The 20688-nt window shown below is 36.3% G+C and overlaps 1 protein-coding gene across 1 annotated transcript in view; it reads right to left on the bottom strand.

Annotated features, from left to right (window-relative positions):
- LOC140159307 (broad substrate specificity ATP-binding cassette transporter ABCG2-like) overlaps nucleotides 1-20688 on the bottom strand; it is a 99886-nt gene that overhangs the window by 13721 nt on the left and 65477 nt on the right. The window contains 4 exon segments of the mRNA XM_072182732.1: nucleotides 951-1142; nucleotides 1145-1161; nucleotides 10665-10769; nucleotides 12499-12650. Coding sequence (XP_072038833.1) covers nucleotides 951-1142; nucleotides 1145-1161; nucleotides 10665-10769; nucleotides 12499-12650 — 466 coding nt within the window.

Here is a 20688-nt window from a genome sequence, read left to right as displayed (position 1 = left end):
AAACACTTCAATTCAAATAAAAATATCATACAAATTTTAAACAAATTAAATCCTACATTTTGCAACGAATAACCTTGGGTTTAAAATCGATCAGTCCCGTTGTTACTGTGCACCCCCGATTGGTCCAAATAGCGAGTACACGTATCACATCGACGCACACGCGATGACCCGTGTGATATCGTGTCATATCACACAGGTAAAGCTGGGTAAGAACCAATAAGATTGCAGGAACATTCTCAATTGTTTAAGAATATATTTTGTTTTCATGACCTTAGGTCATCCTGTGTCACACACATTGCATTTATTTACTGTCACAGACTTGACCTTGCAAAGGTTTACTTCCGGTACACCCGTTAACCATCACACCAAACGTGTTTCCACAGAGGAATATACCTGGTGTTACACTACATGATCTTCTTCCAGAGGTGGAGTTGCCGGGTGTCCACACCACATCAATCTGAACCGATGAGTACATAAGTGGGTAACACTATAAACTAAACTGCACTACCCACCAACATTTCCCCAGTAGAAACACACAGAATGACCCTTAGGGTATGTGAAAACAATGGTACAAATAGAAACAACTGTACTACTTTTATGAGAATACCTTGTCAGCAAATAAATTTCGGCATCAACTGAGCTGTAAAAACCTTTCAAACATATGTGACATGATCAAGGGGAATGAGTCACATGTCGGCCCTGGTCAAAAATGAGTTTTACACATGTTTCTAAACAGGATATTTAGAGCTTTCAGAAACTGAAAACCCCATGTTAAAATGACTTTTCTTTGTGAAGTTAAGTCAATTTATCAATTGCTGAAAACACTATAAAACAAAACAATTTTAACACTTTCTTTGCCAATATCTCAAAATTAATATTAGCGACATCCGACTCATTTCCCTTGATCATGTCACATATGTTCAATTCACTCCCTTATTACGGCACTTTACCTGGTGTAGGAAAGATGTGGGATAGTCTATTTTTTGGACAGTCACTGTCTCTGTTTGCTGGTACCGTGAAAACACTCGTTTAGTATTCTCTTGCATTGCTGTGTAATACTTGGAATTCACGAAGTTCTTCACAAGTGGCGTTTGTTTCGATTCCGAATCCGATTCGAACTGATTTTGATTGCTGTATCCGAATGTGACCTGTTTTTGACATCTGTTGAGGAATACATATAATAAGTGTTAGAAGTTGAGCTTCTGTGGGAAATAGAATTTCAGGGGGGAAAAAAATCAACAAATTTTGCGCAAAATTACTGCAAAAAGTGAAATTTTCTTAATTTTGGGTTTTTACTGGGGGAAACAGGGGCAAGATTTCTGACTGGGGGAATTTCCCCCCTCCCATGCCCCCATGACACAGTCACTGAATACCCCCACCCCTCAGATATGAATGTTCTATACATTGAAAGAGGGTGAAAAAAAACACACCATCAAATATTGTACGCTTCAAATAATAACACATTTTTTACCAAATAAAAAATCACAACATATCCCTTATTTATCCCTGGAATATCTCACTGCACAGTTCTTTGGCATTAGTATGTTTATACACTCATACAATGACCTTTGACCCCAGTATGTTTATACACTCATACAATGACCTTAGAATGAGGTCAACTGCTGAGCTATCATTGTTGTCTGTCTGAGGTCAATGCATTTTGCTATTGGAATTAACTTATACCAGTTTAGCTCATAGTGAACTCATATGTTACAACAAAATATGTCATGTGGTCAAGTCATTAACAAACATTACATAAATTTAGGTCATGTGATCCAACAAAATGAGTCTGATGTCAGGAATATTGAGTTTGAGATATAGCCAATGATAGTATTCAACTTCCTTTGTATTGTATTGTTCTGAGCAACAATAATATGGCCATATCTTTGGTACCGGAAGTCTTTTTATGATTGGGTTTCGATCAAAATAAAGCTCGGAGAATGGCTCATGTAATGAAATTGAGAACTGAATTTTGATTTTGATTGACATCAGACTCATGTAGCTTGATGGCATCACATAATATGCAACAAAAAGTAAAGTTAGCTCACAGTGAATGGCTGCTACCACTTCAAACATCAGTCACACCACTATGAGATCCTAGTGTGCATAAAGATCATACTTTGCGTGGTGAAACATATTGGGGTTAAGGAACTGTGTCCTAGAGATTGTTATGCTTGAGACCCTAGTATGCGTAAAGGCCATTCATTGAGTGTAGAAGCATATTGGGGTTAAGGAACTGAGTCCTAGAGATTGTTATGCTTGAGACCATAGTGTGCATACAGGTCATACTTTGGGTGTAGAAACATATATTGGGGTTAAGGAACTATGTCCTTCAGATTGTTGTGTTTGAGGTCCTATTGATATGCAGAGTAGGAAATTCACTGCAGCCCAGAAGTCCAGCATCATCTGATAACAAGGGCCAATCACTCTTTACAATCACAATTTACAAGAGAAACGAAAATATTACACACACTCTGCGCCTGTAAGAGCATATTTTTTAAGCACAAGCAAGTTGTTACACACAAGCAATGGAATGATAAGCCAACGTACATGAATATACCAGAATTATCATTCATTCAAATCATGGGGACTTAAAAGTGACCCTGTCTAGGTCGATTAGTTACTTGTCCCAACTTGTTATTTCTAAGAAATTATATATCAAATGTGCCTCCCCTTTAAGAAAGAACTCTTTCTCAAATTTCACTAAATGTATGGTACCAAATTTGCATGAATTTAAAAACCTGATGGCAATTGCTCTAAGGTAATTGCAGGCCTAAGGAACTTGAGGAGACCAAAAAAGACCTACAGGGTGTCCCAGAATGATTTATACAGAGAAAGATGGAATTATTTAGGTATGAACGGCATTTCTATTGGTCATATTGTTATGCATTTTAAGCTTTATATATATTTAGCTTTCTCAGATTTTTTAGATTTTAAAAATTGGACGTTTCTAGTAGAAGTTAGAGAGGATTGCGTAAAAATGGTGAATTCCAAGTTTTGACAAACCAACCTATTTTGAAAATCTGTAAAATTACTAACCGTTCAGCACAAAGTAATGTTATGCAATATATTGCTGTGTCCTGTTCTTACTTCTACTAAATAGTCGACATAATCTATCGTTTATTTATGATGTTACGAAACAATCATTGTATGGAATAAAGGATTTGCTACGCTTGAGTGACCTTAAACTATTCTTTCTTTGGCGGCAGTTTTGAAGACAATTATTGAGGCGTGTGAGTTTCATCATTTGAAATGCCGGCAGAGATGAATTTTTCATAAAAGTATAGAGAAGGTTCGTCCTTAGTGTCACAGCATGCATTTATGTCCACAGCAAACTCACAGCTACGTAACGAAGAAGATTAAAAAATTTACTTTGAGGAAGTTATATCCTCTGTAATAATGACATTTTTGGGTAAAAATTGTGGTAAAAATCACATAAAAAGTATGTTTTTCAACCTAAATATCCGATGTCATATTGAAATGTTTCACTTCAATCCCAAATCAAGAATTAGCTAGCATTGTAAGCTCTACATCTGTGCCAAATTTGGTGTATTTCCTATCAAAGAATGTAGGATTTCTCCAATATATTGCACAGTGCGGCTGGACGATGGTGATAAAGGATCCATGTGTTATGATGCCTTTGCACTGTAAATTACACACATGCAGTTTTTGTCCATTTTCAGTAATAGCAATGTCACGCCAAAACGAATCAAGCTATTTCCATGAAAGTCACAGAATAAGTAGGAGACATGTGTGGCATTGTATTGCACTTATTAAAATTAGATACACTGTTGACTATATATTTTTGATATTTTGTTCAAACACGGTATAAATCATTCTGGGACACCCTGTAGCAGGAGTGGTATATTTTGAAAATTCCACAATCCTTAAGACAGTCAGCAAAGCAAAGAATGTCATCAATTTCCATCTCAAAATTACTGGGAACAAAATGTGCTACAAGGTCATATTTGGTCAGCCAAAAAAAGATGAATATTTCATAGTGATACCTTGTCTACAATTCAGATCCATGATTTAGTTGCCTTATATATATACTATGGAACTATTTCCATGCTTATACAGAAGGCAAGGACTCAGCAGAATATCTGCTAAACACCCAAGCAAAACATGTGCCTAAAACATTAACTATGATATAAAATAGTAAATCCCTGCACTTGGTTACAAGGCCACTGTGATGGCAGCCTCAGATTACCAACTCTCCCACACTAGGATCCACAACATGCTCATCTATGAGGGGCACAGTTCTTCAACCCCAAAACATTTGTATATTCATTGAATGACCTTTGAATATTTGGGTACTAAAACTCATACTCTGCAAGTTGAGGTCAAATTTTGCACTATGATTGTTTAATTGAGGTTATTGAACTATGTCATTGGGATGAGGCCATTGTGGTCCATAGTGCCAGGAGATCAGTCATGTGGCATATGTGATATACCATAATCACATGAATGTGTGATCATTATTTACTGTAAGAATTATGCTTCACCCTGGCAGAGTGTAAGACAATGCTAGACACAATAGTGTCTAATGCTAGACACAACAGCGTCTAGCATTGTCTTATCATTTACTATGTCAAGCTTGACCTTTACCTATCAAAATAATACTGAGCCTCATTTTATAAGGCTTGTTCAGACGATCGCTTATGTAGTCACTTGAAAGTACTTTCGAATGTAAACTTGCAAGTAGTGCCCGTCTAAACGCACTCGCATGTAGCTACATGCAAGTTACTTTTGACGATTATACATGCAAGATATCTTACATGTAAGGCCAGTGTGAACAAGACTTGCATGTACCTCTCATGTAAGCATGACCTTGATGATCTTACATGTAAGGCCATAAGATATCTTACATGTAAGGCCAGTGTGAACAAGACTTGCATGTAACTCGCATGTAAGCATGACCTTGATGATCCAATCCTATTGTGATTGTGTATAATCAAAGATACTCATATCTTTGGTATAATCATGGCTTAATTTACCAGTGAAGGTCATGCTTACTTGTGAGTTACTTGTGAGTTGGCTTACAAGTAAGTCCGGTGTGGACACACACTCACTTGTAGGGTAATTTAATTGCTGGCTTGCATATAAGTTACATTCGAAAGTAGGCTACCATCTAAACACACCCATAAAAAATAAGGACTGTACAATAAAAATTGCAGCTGTTCTTGAGTTTTGACCATATTTCATCCCAAATATTATTACAATGAAAATGGGTGTTATTACACCAAGAGGCCGGTCGAGTGCAGATCCGTCGGAACATGCTTGAATAAATTGCTAACCTCATTGTGACATCATCCAAGCAGCAAAGTTCATTTCCCATTGAAAATGCATTATCTGACGGATCTTCAGTGGACCATTGTGCTAACCAAACATAACTAAATAACCAATGTGGTTGAGGAATATATACCAGCTTCAGAACTTTACAAAACTACCTCATTTTCAATCTGTTCCATGGAGTCAAATATCTACAATGACAATAGACGCCTCATGCGCTGATGCTATGCAGTGATTAGCACTCCGAATACAGATCACCAATTGATATTTGAATTCATGGAAAGGTTTGAAAATGAAGGAGTTTCATAAAATTCTTCTATTTTAGGAACAGTCAATTTTTTCCTCAACCACGCCAATTATTTAGTTATGTTTAGTTGTAGCGTTAAGGAGGCACACAGGATCACTAATTATCCATTATTATTCACCTCATAACTCGAAAACTATTTATGTAAAGTATATAAAAGTATACATTTTTTGAACGGAAATGAGCTCATAAATCCATTTAAAATGTCAGTTTTGGGTCAAAAAGTACAATTTTCGAGAAAATCCCAAAAAACGGCTTTTTTGACCAAAAATTTTTGGTCCGCCATAAAAAAATTATTTGAAAATCAAAACTGTAAAACATGAATTTTATTAATTTAGACAAATAAATCTAGAAAGTGTTTTTTATTTTTTGAAATTTTGCTTAGTTTTTAAAATATAGGCAAAAAATCAGTAAAACGTGTGACCCGTATTCAAATTTTTGAAAAATGAGAAATAAAAAAGTTCTAGGCCCTAATTTAAAAAAATGAAAAAACACTATCTAGATTTTGGCCATATCTAAACGCTTGACTTAAAAACTTACCTCAGTGATGCTTCATTTAGACGCTATGGCGGACCAAAAATGGTTAAAAGTGGTCAAAAGTGAACTTGCCGAAAATCGCGATTTAGAAAAATACAGCGGATTTTAGGTCCATTTTTGAAGATTATTCCATTAATATATAATCCGGTGACCTGTGACGTTTGGTCAAGTTAGAAAATCAGAAGGGACGTCCAACTGCAGCAGATTGGCATTTTTTTTGGTGATTTAGAAGGTAAAAATTACAATATGACAAAATTATCCATGCACATTCGGCAGATGTTTATCCACATGGAGTAGCCATTTTATTTACTGCAGTCTTGTTTCCATGGTGCAGCAGAGCTTCCGGCAAGGCCGCGGCGTCGCGTCGGCGTTTGAGGAGCGACAGGACGCGCGGACAGACAGACAGGTTACGCGAATAAGTTGCACACTGCATGGTCGTGTTGCCGAGAACGAAACCAAGATTATTTAAGCACAATTTTGTCCTGTTCCGTATAAAAAAAGATCATGCTCTGTAGGCCTATTAAAATTTGCGGACAATCAATTATTTTAGCAGATAATCAGGAAGTTTTATGAAATGAAGAATAAATTGAGGCATAATCATGATAATTGCGATTTCTGTTTTGTCCTAATTTTCATAATTTTGCTTTAAAAATGCAATGTTTTTAATTTATCGTTTTTTGTGTTTTTCTTTTTTTTTTTTTTTTTTTTTTTTTGGTGTTGACAAAATATTGAATTTTTATGTTCATTGTCCTTTTCTGAACCGCAAACATGATGTTGTTAATACTCGTTGCTTTTTCTTTTTAGTTGGTGCTTGAGAGGCACCACAGCGGCCCGTCCGCGCCAAAGATAGGCATTTTAACGCCCGTTATAGCTAGGCCTACACCACAGGAATACCAAGTAAAATTTAAAAAGATTCTGATGTGTCGCATTACTCAATATTCCGTTTTTGTTATTGTAATTGTTTCGTGTTATCATATTTTATTTTTAACTTTTTACGGAATATCAAACACATACAAAAGTCATAGGCCTATTATAGGCCTCAACCAAGAAGAAGAAGAAGCCACAATAAAGTTGTAAAATATTTTGTACCGCATAAAAAGTGAATAAATACAATAACAAAAATTTAGAAAAGTGTGTCTGTTGTTGTTTTCAATCAAATAAACGTGTAAAAAGTGGGGTAAAAGTTGTAATATGTCTTGAATAAACGTCTCGTAAAACGGACAAAAAGTAGGCCTATATATATGTTAAACGGGCAAAACACGGAAAGGTCACAAGAAAACTGAAAAACACGGAAATTGACATAGCCTAACAAAACCGAATTTCAAAAGTAGAAAACGGAACACTTAGGCCCTATGGCTTTAAATTAGATTGTGGTTTATGCAGTAGGCCTACCGTATAGGCATCATGCTATAAAGAGCGTTTTAAAACACTGCATGAAAACATTCAAGAAAAATGCTTTAAAGCAGTTTACCTTTTAAAGTATGCAGAAAACATTATAAACGTGAAAGTTGAAAGCCAGACAAACATTGCAAATAAAAAAAAATTCGGCCAAAACATTCGCCAAAAGTCTTGTATTTTAAATGGGTTATAAAAAAGCACGAATTTGCGTTTTCGATTATATTTCTAGTTTGAAATTATTATTCAGCATTTAAACATTCATGAAAATGCTTTCATAAACGCGTGCTCGCTATGCCGATTTCAAATATCGACATTTTTGACATAGAGTTGTAGGCCTATGCCTATAGATGATCGATATGATGTATTGAAATGTCAACGTTTTTGACATTGCGTTAATGGTCAATCAGGAGTAGAGAACGTTTGAAAATGAATCTTAAATCCGTTTTTTAATAACACTTTGAAACATTATTCAGGGCCTTAGGTATCTAATATAGGCCTACCGGTAGTAACTGCTTGCCTATTTTTTATGGTCTTCAAAATTAAGACGAGACTGAACGACCGCAGAGGCCCCCGAACCAAGGCTGGGACTGCATAAAATATAAGCTAATATAATAGGCCTATATTCTTGTCCAACTACAACAACTTGGTAAATCAAATAATAACAATGAAATGAATGAATGAATGAATGAATGAATGAAATAAAACAAATTTTTAAACATAAAATAATAAGCCTAGTGATGTACTATACGGGCTAAGTCTAGCCTACTAGCAAAATATTTAGGGCCTACGTTTTCTATCGTATCTACCAGATTGCGTCATCATTACAGGGTAACTACTTCTTACAGATAAATTTCACCTTTTCAAGTTCAGAATGAAACTTGAAAAACAAAACAAAAACAAACAAAAAATTCACTATTATGTTCATATAAAAAAACTATAATTTAATATACCACTATATCAGTACTTTTTTGGCGAAATTTATCGAGTAGGCCTACTGATTCTGGGACGGGGACGGTGGTGGTCTGTCGGCCCGCAGTTTCGCAATGCAATGGTGCAAGCTTTACCTACCTTGGAAGAGATCAATTATGATAAAATACGGTAGTGATCGCGATTATGACTCAGCGCCTCAATCAGCAATCACCTCGCCCATCCAGTTTACCATGTGTGCTTGTCTTTTCTAGCTGTACGCCGTAGTACGCGTAACGAGAACGCGATATATTGCGGGAAAACAATGATTTATTTGCTTTTGCATTTTGACGAATTTTTAATGAAAAATGGTCTTTATGATAGCTTTTCTTATGGTTCAAATTTTAAGATTTCTTTAAAATCTATTAATGACAAGATAAAATACGGTTAGAAGATGACATTAGTGATGAAAACTCAATTTTGGCCATGTAACACTTCAGTGATCCTGTGTGCATCCTTAAGGCCAGAGTAATGGAAGACACATTCGTCCACGCCCGAATTTGAGATTTCTTGATATTTATCAACACTACATGTAAGATGTATTCTTTCACTTGAAACTGATAAAATACAACTTGCTAATATTTACTCGTATTTTTTGCTTAATTTATTTCACTCTTTTCAACTCTAAAAAGTCACATGGCTCAAGACAGCTTAGTAAATTGGCGGAAATAATGAGTCAGAAATGCGCAAATGCGTGTTATTTTGAATTTTAGCGCACTGAAAGCAGCCATTATAGATTCATTGGTGCAAAAAGACGCATATTTAGACCATGCACCAGATACAGCTTTTACAAGAGTGAAAGTCTTACCGTTTTAAAATATAAGGACGTTTTGTGCATAATTTTGACATTTTTGTACTAAAACGTCAATTTCTCAGCATTCACTTTTGACAATATTGCATGATTTTTGTGACAAGATAACTCGAAAAATATGCAAGCAAAAGGTAAACTTTTTGCACTATCGTTTAGAGTACATCAAAGTCTAGGGAAGGCTTTCTCATTTTTTCAAAATATTTGTTTTAATTAAAAATATACACCATTATGTGCAATTGTTAGCTTAATAGAGCGACAAAATTGATTTTTTCACATGTTTTTTCAATATTTCAAAGAAGAGAGGCGAATTTAAAAAAATAAAAAAACCTTCCCTAAGTTCATATCTCTTCTTCATGAGTTGTCACAAAAAAATTGGGGTAAAAAAGGGGCTTTTTGTGATTTTTGAACAAATCTGACGTCTTCATGAGATTCCTTGGCTCATTTCCTTTCCAAAAATGTATAGTTTTATATACTTTGGACATACAGTTAAGAAATAATGATGCTGGAAAAGGTCTATGTTCTCTCCCATTACACTGGCCTTAAAATACCCAAACAGTTAAGTTTCTGACGATACAGTTCTATCAGGGACACTCTGAGAAAATATGGAAAACTGTTATAAAATCACAATTCAACAACTTTTCCTATTTTGAACAGCTTGTTGCCGTTGTTAAACTGTGATGAATCCACACTTACGAATAAGCGTATGCGTGTCACTCAGTAAGACAGAAGTGCCCTCATTCATAACATGTTATCTGGGTATTAAAGGGGGTCTCCGGCAATCATAACATTATACGTTATATATAAAGAATCACAAGGTTTTATTTCAAACAAATTCATATTGACCATAAAAACAGTTGGATCTCAACACGCGATATTCAAAATTCCTGCGCCGAAATTGTCTAGTGCAATGACATCATGAATAATTTGTGCTCAATCGTGTCAGCAGCCTTCATTGTATTACTGGGACGTCATTGCACTCAACAATTTCGGCGCCCGGGAGGGTTGAGAGACTGATGTTTTTATTCGGTCTTATGGTCACTAAGAGATTGTTTTAAATAAAACCATGTGATTCATGCTTGATAATTATTTTTCTTACATATAAGGCATGTTGTGATTGCCAGAGATTTCCTTTAATGGGCACATAAACTTCACAGGTGTATGTATGCGCTTAAAACATTTGAATTCATGACAGCAGTTGCATATTGCTGTTTTGGAAATTGACAGACTGTACCGGTATTCTATAATAAGTCAATATCCCAGCAAGTCGCTACCCTCGGAATTGAACCTGGGACCTCATGCACTAAAGGCAAGTACCCTAACCATTGCGCCACGCTCTCCACAATCTTTTTCACTTACTATATTCATCTGCAACATCAGCTACTGAGGCTACAGCTGTGGAATCACCATTAATAACATCCAAGAAGAAATCTGCTGGGTTATTATGCTCCTCACACACAAATCCTGTACACAGATTTAAAAAAACAAAAACTTATGCGTTCAATACCGGATGTTATTAAAGTGGTTGAAGAGTCCAAACACCCGGTTAATAAACCCTAATTCTTACCCTAACCCTGAACTTCACCCTAATCCTAACCCTAACAATAAGTCCAACTCTAATCGTAAATCTGACCTTGACCCAAGTCTAACCCTATCTCTAACACTAAACCTTATGCTAAATATGTGTGATATCGCGATCAACAATGATATCACAATGTAATTTTCAATACCACAATTTGTTTTTAAAGCTTCTAATGATGTGTCTGAGCATGCGATAAAGCAAAATCTCCCAGTACCACGCATTGCATTACTGGTAGATTTCTCACAATGCAATGTGACCACTGGAAGTAATGAATTTAAGATGGCGGCTTCAGTACTTCGGCAAATTTTGAAGCAAAATTTTAACTTATTTGACTGTATATCAAAGTGAATTTGTTAAAAGCTAAGATAATTTTTGTAAAACATACTGTCATGTTCTACCATAAGTAATTTTGTTGAGTACAATTGCACTCAGTGTAAGAAAGCTTTAAAAAAAATTGCGATACGGTGATATCGGGATATTTTTGCCCCCTCGATGTTTGATATGAAAAACACTGGCGAAGCCCACACTTACCTTCAAATGCTAACCATAACCCTGGCCTAAACCCTAGCCCTGATCCTAACCCGAAATGCCCTAAACTCTATCCCTAACCATTTTCAGACTAATGACTCTTCGCATTTAGGTAATCTTTTTTATAGTGTGCGACTGTGTGTAGGGGTGTGCTAGCCTAGCTACATGCATGCTTGCATGTACTCCTATGTGTGGTCTTCTATATACAGCCAACAAGGGAAATTTTCTAGCATTTTTATTGCAATAACATATTTTTATCTGATGTGGAACATGACCCTAACCCAAGGTCATCCCCCCAGTCATAATAATGCATTTTTAGGGCATTTCAATAGCAGGGTCACATCAAGGGAGATAGCATTGCCAAGAAAAGCTAGCAATGTCCCTTGGGTTTTAGGTGAGTGTGTTGTATTACAATCTCCAATAGATGGCATAACATATTATTATTATTATTATTATTATTATTATTAATTGAGAGATACCTATGCTCATTGATTATTTCTTTGAGTAGTTAGGGAAAGTTGTTTTTACCAAACATTTTTTTCAGAAAGTTTTATAAGCTTAGGAAAATGCTTCAAAAAACATTCTACATCATAAAAAATGTAAAATTTTGTCGAAATGTTCTTACAAAAATACAAAATAGTTTTCTTTCAAACATTTAAAAAAAATATTATCGTTTGTCCACACAGAATAACATTTTGTTGCCAATGTTTTGTGACAACTGAAAATATTTTGGTGCAAATGTTTAAAATAATAAAAAGTTTCATACCCCTAATTTAAATGGTTTCATTTTTAATCTTTTGACAATTTTACAAAAACAATTCATGGTTTTTTTCCATGTAGTAAGGATTCAGGTTTCTTCTTCCAATAAAGTGGTGCTTCATTAGGATGAGGATAAACACACTGCAGAATCGCACATGAGTGGAACAGTTAGTGGCGCAACCGTATCTTGGTGCAAATACATACAGGTGCAAGTAAAAAACCTGGTCCTATGGTGCAGACTTGAATGCGTCGAGGGAAGCTGCGTGGGCAGGACCAACGCCAGGGTTTGAGTTAGGATTAGGGTGTAAATTTCAATTCACTTACCACAGTCGCTAAAGTATGTTAATGCCTCGTTAGCAGGTCCATGATAAACCGTCTCCCCAAGGGACAGTAAGTGTAGGAATTCAAACGTCTTGAAGATGGAATAACGAGGTTGGTGAATGGAAAAGATGATAGTCCGTCCTCTCCTTGATAATCTGCAAATGATCAGAAACAAAAGTATTATCAGAGCTACATATTAACCCCATGAGAACTACCTGCCAATTGGTCAAAAAGAAGTTTTCATTATCAATTGGACCAATCAGCAACATTGTTAGAATAATTTCACCACACAAAAAATTGGGGTGAATTATTTTCAAAAGCTCCATTCTGATTGGTGATTAAAGTAAATGTAATTGACCAATCAGAGGCAATGTTAGATCGGCAGGTAGTGCTCAGGGGGTTAAGAAATGGTTAAGTCTGACACTGAATACTGGACTCCCCCCTCCAAAGTCAAATGATGGACCACTTTTTCAAGTTCAAACTGTTCTAGTTTTAGGGGGCTAAGTTCCGTGTTTGCATGTAAGCTTATCAATTTTGAAAAAGGTCCACATTCCACACCCCGCAAAATAAAACACTGGTTGCAAGCCTACTTTTATTGTAACCTAACTTTTAACCAAATACTTACCTGGGAAAATTATATTATTACATATTCATGAGCTTTTTCAGTCATCTAAGCTCATGAACTACAGTACATTGATACAAGAAAATATATAAATTAAAGTCTTATGAAAACCGTATGTCAGATTTGCTTCAAATAGATTTTGAACAATGTACTTTTAAAACATGCTCAGAACTAAACTAATTTCCAGAAAATGCCTCATGATCCACTTTAAGATTAACCCTAACACCCCAATGGTTTTTTTGCTATCGTGAGGGAAAGAGGAAATGACAGGAGAGACGATGAACAATGAAGTCACTTGGTACCCCCCCCCGGATTCGAACCTTAGACCCCTCGTGTGTCAACCACAGGATCACTGACTGGTAGCCACGGGGGTTCTGCTGGCCCGGCCAGTGATTCCGTGCGTATTTATGACTTAGGGTCAGTGGTTTTCCTTGTTAGATTTGGCAGTATTAAGATAAATGGTATTTCTATAATGAAAGACAGAGATAAAAAGAATTTGTCGCGTCTGACGTCATCTGTCAATCAAACTCGAGCATGGTTTGTTTACAAGTATCATGATGATGACTTGCTGAATGCGGCGCTATACCCGGGCGCCTTATTGTTAATTTTGCACCTTCAAACATGCAAACCATCTCAAAAGTTAGGCTTCATAGTAGGAAACTTTCTTTCGTGAAGGTACCATGTCAACAATGCCTAGAAAAGCTGCTATTCGCCTTTTCGCCTTTCTGCTATTCCTTTTCTCCGATCGGCACCAGATAAATCTGCCTTCCTTTTACGCGCTATTAACCTGTGTAAACCAATCAAGGATTGTAATTAACAGTGACATCAGACGCGATAAAATCTTTTTATCTCCGTCTTTCATTATATAAGCATACTCCTTTTAATAGTACCTCCTTACTGTCACTACATTCATTTTGTAACAGTCCTTTATCTGCTGATTAAAAGTGTGCTGTACTAATAATAATTTGTTAACTTATGATAAAAGTTCAGTCATAAACAGTGGCTTGTTCGGGGGGGGGGGGTTCTTTGGGGGCTTCAGCCCCTGCACTTCGTTAAAAATCATGTAAAATCAGCTGTTTTTTGGCAATTTTAGCCATTAAGCGCCCGCATAACTCTGAAAGCCCCCCAGGAACAGATCTTGGACATGCCGGTGATCAATGACCAAGGTCAATCATAAGTGACCAATGCATTAACTTTATCGTCAAATTATTTGGATTCTGATCGATACTAATAGAGGCATACTACTTTAACAATACATCCATACTGTCTTTGTGTTCATTTTGTAACATCCTCTTATCTGCTGATTAAAAGTGTGCTGTACAAATAATAATTTGTTAACTTATGATAAAAGGTCAATCATCAATGATCAATGCCATAACTTTATCATCAAATTATTTGGCTTCTGATCAATACAAACAGATATACCCATCATCTCTTAGATAAAAGTGCTTCAAATAGTGCACCAATGCAACCGGGGGCACTCAACTTTAGAAGTGACAGGTATGTGCCTACCGGCGTCGTGAAGTAGGGGGCCTATCGGTACAAAACATTGTTTTAAAAAACGTGGGTCATACAAACAAAATGAAAAAGGGGGTCATTGGGTATAATATTTTGAAAAAAGGGGTCATTGGGTATAACATTTCAAAAATGGGGTCATTGGGTAAAATTTTTTGAAAACAATCAAGCAAAATTCTATTTTCCAAAATTTCCAATACAAATTTACTGAAATAAGAGAATTTGAAATCTTGTGGCATTTTGATGATAGAATTCTAGGAGAAAAGGGGTCATTGGGTAGCGGTAGCCGCACCTAAAAAAGGGGGGCCATCAGGTATATTTAACTTCAAAAAAGGGGGCCTATTGACAGGCACATACCGTCATTCTAAAGTTGAGTGCCCTCCCCCTGGAATGTAACAAAACAAGCAACATATATTTATAAAGGCCAATCTTTCCATGGCCAATGTGTAACAAATCACGCACAGGGCTGCATGTTATGCATTCAGTACATGATGTTATGACAGCTAGTGTTTGTGCTTGGAAAAATACACGGTAACGGGTGCAACATTTTCATCTCTTGCACTTCATGGAACGATCGGCCCTCATAACAGATGGTGCTGGACTTTGCCACTTGGTGCACTGTTTGTTTATAATATTACTAGTCCAAGTAAGACCGTCAAGGAGAAGGACACGGTAACCTATTGTTTCCTGAAGGCCATGTAAAACTGATCAAATAATTCTTTCTTTGAATTCACTTTAAGGGGGTACTACACCCATCACATTTTTTTGGGTTTTTGCATTTTGTGAAGAAATGAGAAAAAAAAAATGGTCAAAGTGGTATGCAAAATGAAGGGGCAAAACTTCTCGTTCTATTGGTGGTATTGATAATAATGTAGCTTACATGCTTTTAATTGTACAAGCCAAAGAGAGGTACATGATGACCCCGTCACAATTTTGATCATATTTGCAATTTCAGAACTGCTGACGTGAATCCATTTACACACACTTATTTATCACCAATGGCAGACCCTAATAGTATCAAAATATTTTTTATTTTGGAAATGCATTAATTATGCACAGCTTTGAAAACACAAATATGCATCAATTTCATGTTATCAATGAAATTAAACTTATTTCCCCCTTCCAGTTGACAATGATATGCAAAATTTGTGTTCACAAGGCAGCACATTTGTTTCAGGTTTGATAAGGTTGAAATTAAAGAACAGTCAAAACAGTCAATTTTCAGTATTAGGTGAATTTTTGCTCAGTTTTCTGAGAAAATAGAAAGCTTATAAAACACGATAATAATGTGAATCGGGATGTTCACAATGGTAAAACCTCAATATTAAACTGTTGGACACACCCTAAAACTTCATGTGTAGTAACGGTTTCGTCACTTACCTGTAGCGGGTGTGTATTCCTTCCACTTTGAGAAAAAGATGAAAAATCCGTGTGAAACTTGAAGTGATAAAATCACTGCTCGCGTCGAACCGATGAAAACACGACGCCATATTTTTATAATTGGTTTTGACCTTTGACTAAGGTTGCGCGATACTCGATACATCGGATTCTCTGATACCGATGCAGCGTCACGATACCGTACTTTACAGACATGACAGAATAGGCCTAAAGAATTAGTTAATGGAACGTATTGAAAAAAATATTAGAAAATTGAAAACAAATATAAACAAATATTCTAATCTTCCATTCTCTATTAGCGACTTCAGGTAGCGAATAAATTGTGTGGTAGGTCTAGACTATCTCCAACTCTAGTGTGATGCAGAATCCCGGGTGCAGAATTCACTGCTTTTATTGGATGGAGTATAAATGATCCAGATCCAGATCTCGCAGCCGGGCTCACCGCTAGGCCTAGGCCTACATTGTACAGTGTTTTGAATAATCCAATGGATTGTCTATGGGATATGCACTCCGCAGCACATCATGGCGGGTATTGGCGGGCATGTAGGCCTACACGATAAAACATTTCAGGGTGTGTTTGTTATGTTATATTTATTACAATTAGGTAAAAATCTCGATTTTGAAAAATGTTACGGTGCTTTAAATAACAATTGTTTTCCTAAATGTACGTACATGTAACGTCACAAAACACTTTTCAGCGACCTACCATATCATTCACATTTAAAAGTGTATAGAAACTAGTTTACGCTGAGGATGATTTCATACAATTTTTTAACAAAAGGATTTTTCACACATCTGAGTTTTGGTGACCTTGAGCATTGTAAAGTGGCAATGTTCGATCCCAATCAAAGTAATTGCAAATCTTTTACAAAATATTTTCAGTACAAAAAACACGGTTTAAAAAATGTTACGAACGATTTGAGACTAGCCAATTGTCAATTGTAGGCCTATTGATTTTGTTTACAATCAACACACAAATTGTGTTAATAATGTTTTAAACTTAAATTGTCAACAGAAAGAGTCAGCTGATCATCAGGTTTTATGTCTTCTTTTAACAAGAGTGGAAACAAAGGAACCCAAGAATGTGCAAAGTTATTGACTTGACTAGCATCTTAAAATTAAACTCTGAGTCAAAAATAAGCTTTCATTAATTAAAAAGAAAGTTGTAAAGTTGTTGTATCTTGTTGGTAAAGTGAAGTTCGCTACTGGTTTTATCATTACCTGTGTTGCGATTCAAATCCCACAAAGAGTAAGTAAGTTCGTTATTAAATGTGGTAGGCCTCAGTACCCCCCCCCCCTCCCCAACATACACATTGACTCATTTAAGGCGCGGATTCAGGGGGCTGACGGGCCCACCCCCCAAAAAAAAAGAGAAGAGAAGGGAAGAAAGGAGAAAAGAGAAGAAAATGGAGGAAAGGAGGAGAGAAACTAAATTGCACGTAATTGAGTAGGCCCATGTCTAAATAACCGCACAGTCGGGACGATTGGAAGTAGGTCCTATATAGGCCTGCGATTATTTTAGGCATTGCTTGAAAGCGGGTCCTCGTCCTAAAAGCATGTGAAAATTACTGCGGGTCCGCCGATATGCAGGGCCCCTCACATTTTGCCACCAAAGTCAGTATTAAGACGGACTCCATACCGACTTCATCGATTTATGCATGCTTTATAGTAATTGCCAATCTCAAGTTTTGCAACTTGAGTTCGGGCCTTTTTTTCTGTTTAAAGCAATTGATTCAAATAGTAGTGAAAAAACAATGCACCGAATGGCTTCAATTCGACCTTCATCTTGCAAATTTTTCAAACTTCTCAGGGGGAACATCCCCTCAGACTAACCCTTAACGTGTAGTGGATAAACATAATTATGATCATTTTCGCTCTTCTTCCAACATTTGTAAATTTAAGCCCTATGTTAACACAATTTGCGGTATGGACCATCATTCAACAAATTCGCGGCTTTTTCAAACTAACATTTTATACACTAATCACTGCTCAGTGCCAAAATGGTCCACAATCACTTCAATAAAGTTTTCATTTTGCACAAGTTTCTTACTTCTGAGGGTGTCAGACATCCTGTGTCGCATAAGCGCTTATGACGCGATGCCATTTTTTCAATGTTATTTTATTTTTCTAAAATTGCCCCCCCTTGGCTGCTTTGGATCGACAACTGATACAAAAGCTGGTATCGCCCATCCTACAGAGGATGACACAGATTACTCAACACACGACTTCTACTTTTACCACGGTCATTTCACACGCGTATGAATAGAAATTGTTTTGCGTACTTTTTAAATATTTTTTAGAGCACGCTTTTTTCAATATTTTGACAAGTTGACGTCGAATTTTCTATTCTTTATTGTTTGGCAATAATGTATGTTGCCATGATAGTTTATCCAAAGTTGTAGTTTTTTGTTTTTGATCGCAAAGATTGGGTATTTTTTATTACGAATTCGAATTTTTTGAACGCCAGCATGGTCAGGAGGCTTCGCCATGGTGCAGAATTCAGGTAAGTGTAACAGTAATTTTGCCTTTTTGGACACTAAAAGCCATTCGATCCTTGATTTTATTGATATGAACTTTGTTCATTTGCAAGCATAATGACATAGGTACCATTTGTATATGTTTATTAAATTTTAAAGAAATTTTTGCCCATGTTTGACCCTACGCCAAATCGTTAAGCGTGTATTGACAAAGCGGTGTGTGTCAGTCCTAAATATATAGAAGCACGGCGTATTATTGGACTACGAGCTAGTCTAATACTGTATTGTGTTAGGAACGGCATCCCGGCAGAAAACGGTTGTGAAGAAGACTACTATCGTGGATCGCTAACAAATAGGCGTCCTAACAACCAATCAACTTTAAGACAAATAGGTGAAAACTGACACTTTCACGATGTTTTGTCATATTTGTTTTTTATTTCACATGATCCGTGCATATATCGCCTAGCTATAAATGAAAAAATATTTTTTTAGACCAATCAAACCAATATATGGGTGTAGTACGCCCTTAAGAAAAAGATCTATATGACTATTGAACTGTAATCTGGGTCATCTTACTATAATTCACCGGAATCTCTCTGTGTGTTTGTCTGTCCGCCTATTTTCTCGGAGACTAGGGGTCGCACGTTCCTCAAACTTGGTGAGTGGGTGCATCTTGACCCCAGACAGAACAGTTTGTATTGGTTAGTGGGTCAATGTCACCTGAGGTCATCCAGGGGTCATCTGAGGTCAAATTAGTAAACACTGTCATATGGGCATGGAACTTGGTGGGTACAGTCAACATTTAGAGCCATTTTTTTGGAGGCAGGACTCTCCTAGTCAGTAACCATGGCAACAACTTTGGCAAACAATAATCTAACCAATGACAACAACTTGCTCTTTTTGCTCTTCAATTGATACATATAACATCATTTGTCCTTTTGTTTGATCCAGTTGAAGAGTACAATCACCCTCATCCAGGTGCACAATAAGACTGCATCATGAATTATTAATAAATCCAGCTACAACACCCCTAGATGTTTGTATATGACTGCCTACTTCAAGCTGGCCCCCACTTGGTTGGTATCAGTATAGCAAGGGGATAGGGTAAACCTGGGTAATAAAAAAAATGGCATTCTGATTTTCATGTTCTAGTTATTTTCTGTCTGTCATACATATGAACCATGCATCACCTAAGGCCTAAAAAAAAATGTTTGATTGGCGTAACCCGACCGACCCTAAAAATAGGCCCGACCCTAGACTTTTTTTTCTTATTTTTTTGCAAAAATGAATAAAAAATAAAAAATAAGATTAAAATTTTAAAAAAGAAAATATTCATGATTTTCAGCTGAAAATGTGTGTAAAATAAAAATTGCCGACCGACCTACCCTAATTTTTGTTTCATGTTACGCCAATCAAACAATTTTTTTTAGGCCTAACTATGCTGTGCCAAAAAGAAAGTATCCTTACACTTGGAAGAAAAATCCTAATTTTAAAACAAAACCATATTTGGGTAGATTTATTTGTTTAATAGATGCACGTTCTCATCCGGCACATTTTGACACCCCATTGAATCCAATGTGACTTCAAGAAGCAAAGTTACAAGCATTTTATTAGATGAAGGTCCAGTTTTAAAAGTGACAAACTGGCCTATTCAAAACTCCACGGACTAGACATCTGGTTTGAAAGTGATGAGTGGCTAATTTGTGTGTGCCTTTAATTTAAAACAAAAGGAACAAAAGAAAACTGAAACAAAAGAGCTGACAAATAAAATGAGAGTTATGAAAAGTACAGAAGTAAAAACTGAAATAAAAACTGCTTTATTTTCATTGAAGAAACTGTGTTGTGTCTTTATTGCGCTTATTGGAATCTTTTTGCGCCTTGTATAGGTCAGTTTGTCACTTTTAAAACTGGACCTTTGTCTATTCAATTGCTTGTAACTTTGCTTCTTGAGGTCACACTGGATTCAATGTGGTGTCATAATGTGCAAAATTAGATACATGTAGTGCAAAAAAAATTTACCCCAATTTGGTACAGTTTTGAAATTGTGATTATTTTTTCAAGTGTAAGGATACTTTTTTGGCGCAGTAGCCTGTGACTGGGTTCTTGGATGTTGGTTTTGGTTGGGAATGTGTGGCTGATTGTTCTACAATTTGTGGCTCCATATTATACATGAAGATCTGA

The sequence above is a fragment of the Amphiura filiformis genome, chromosome 8 (assembly GCF_039555335.1).
Source record: "Amphiura filiformis chromosome 8, Afil_fr2py, whole genome shotgun sequence".
In the NCBI taxonomy this organism is placed as follows: Eukaryota; Metazoa; Echinodermata; class Ophiuroidea; order Amphilepidida; family Amphiuridae; genus Amphiura; species Amphiura filiformis.
This window is presented reverse-complemented; position numbering and strand designations above follow the sequence as displayed.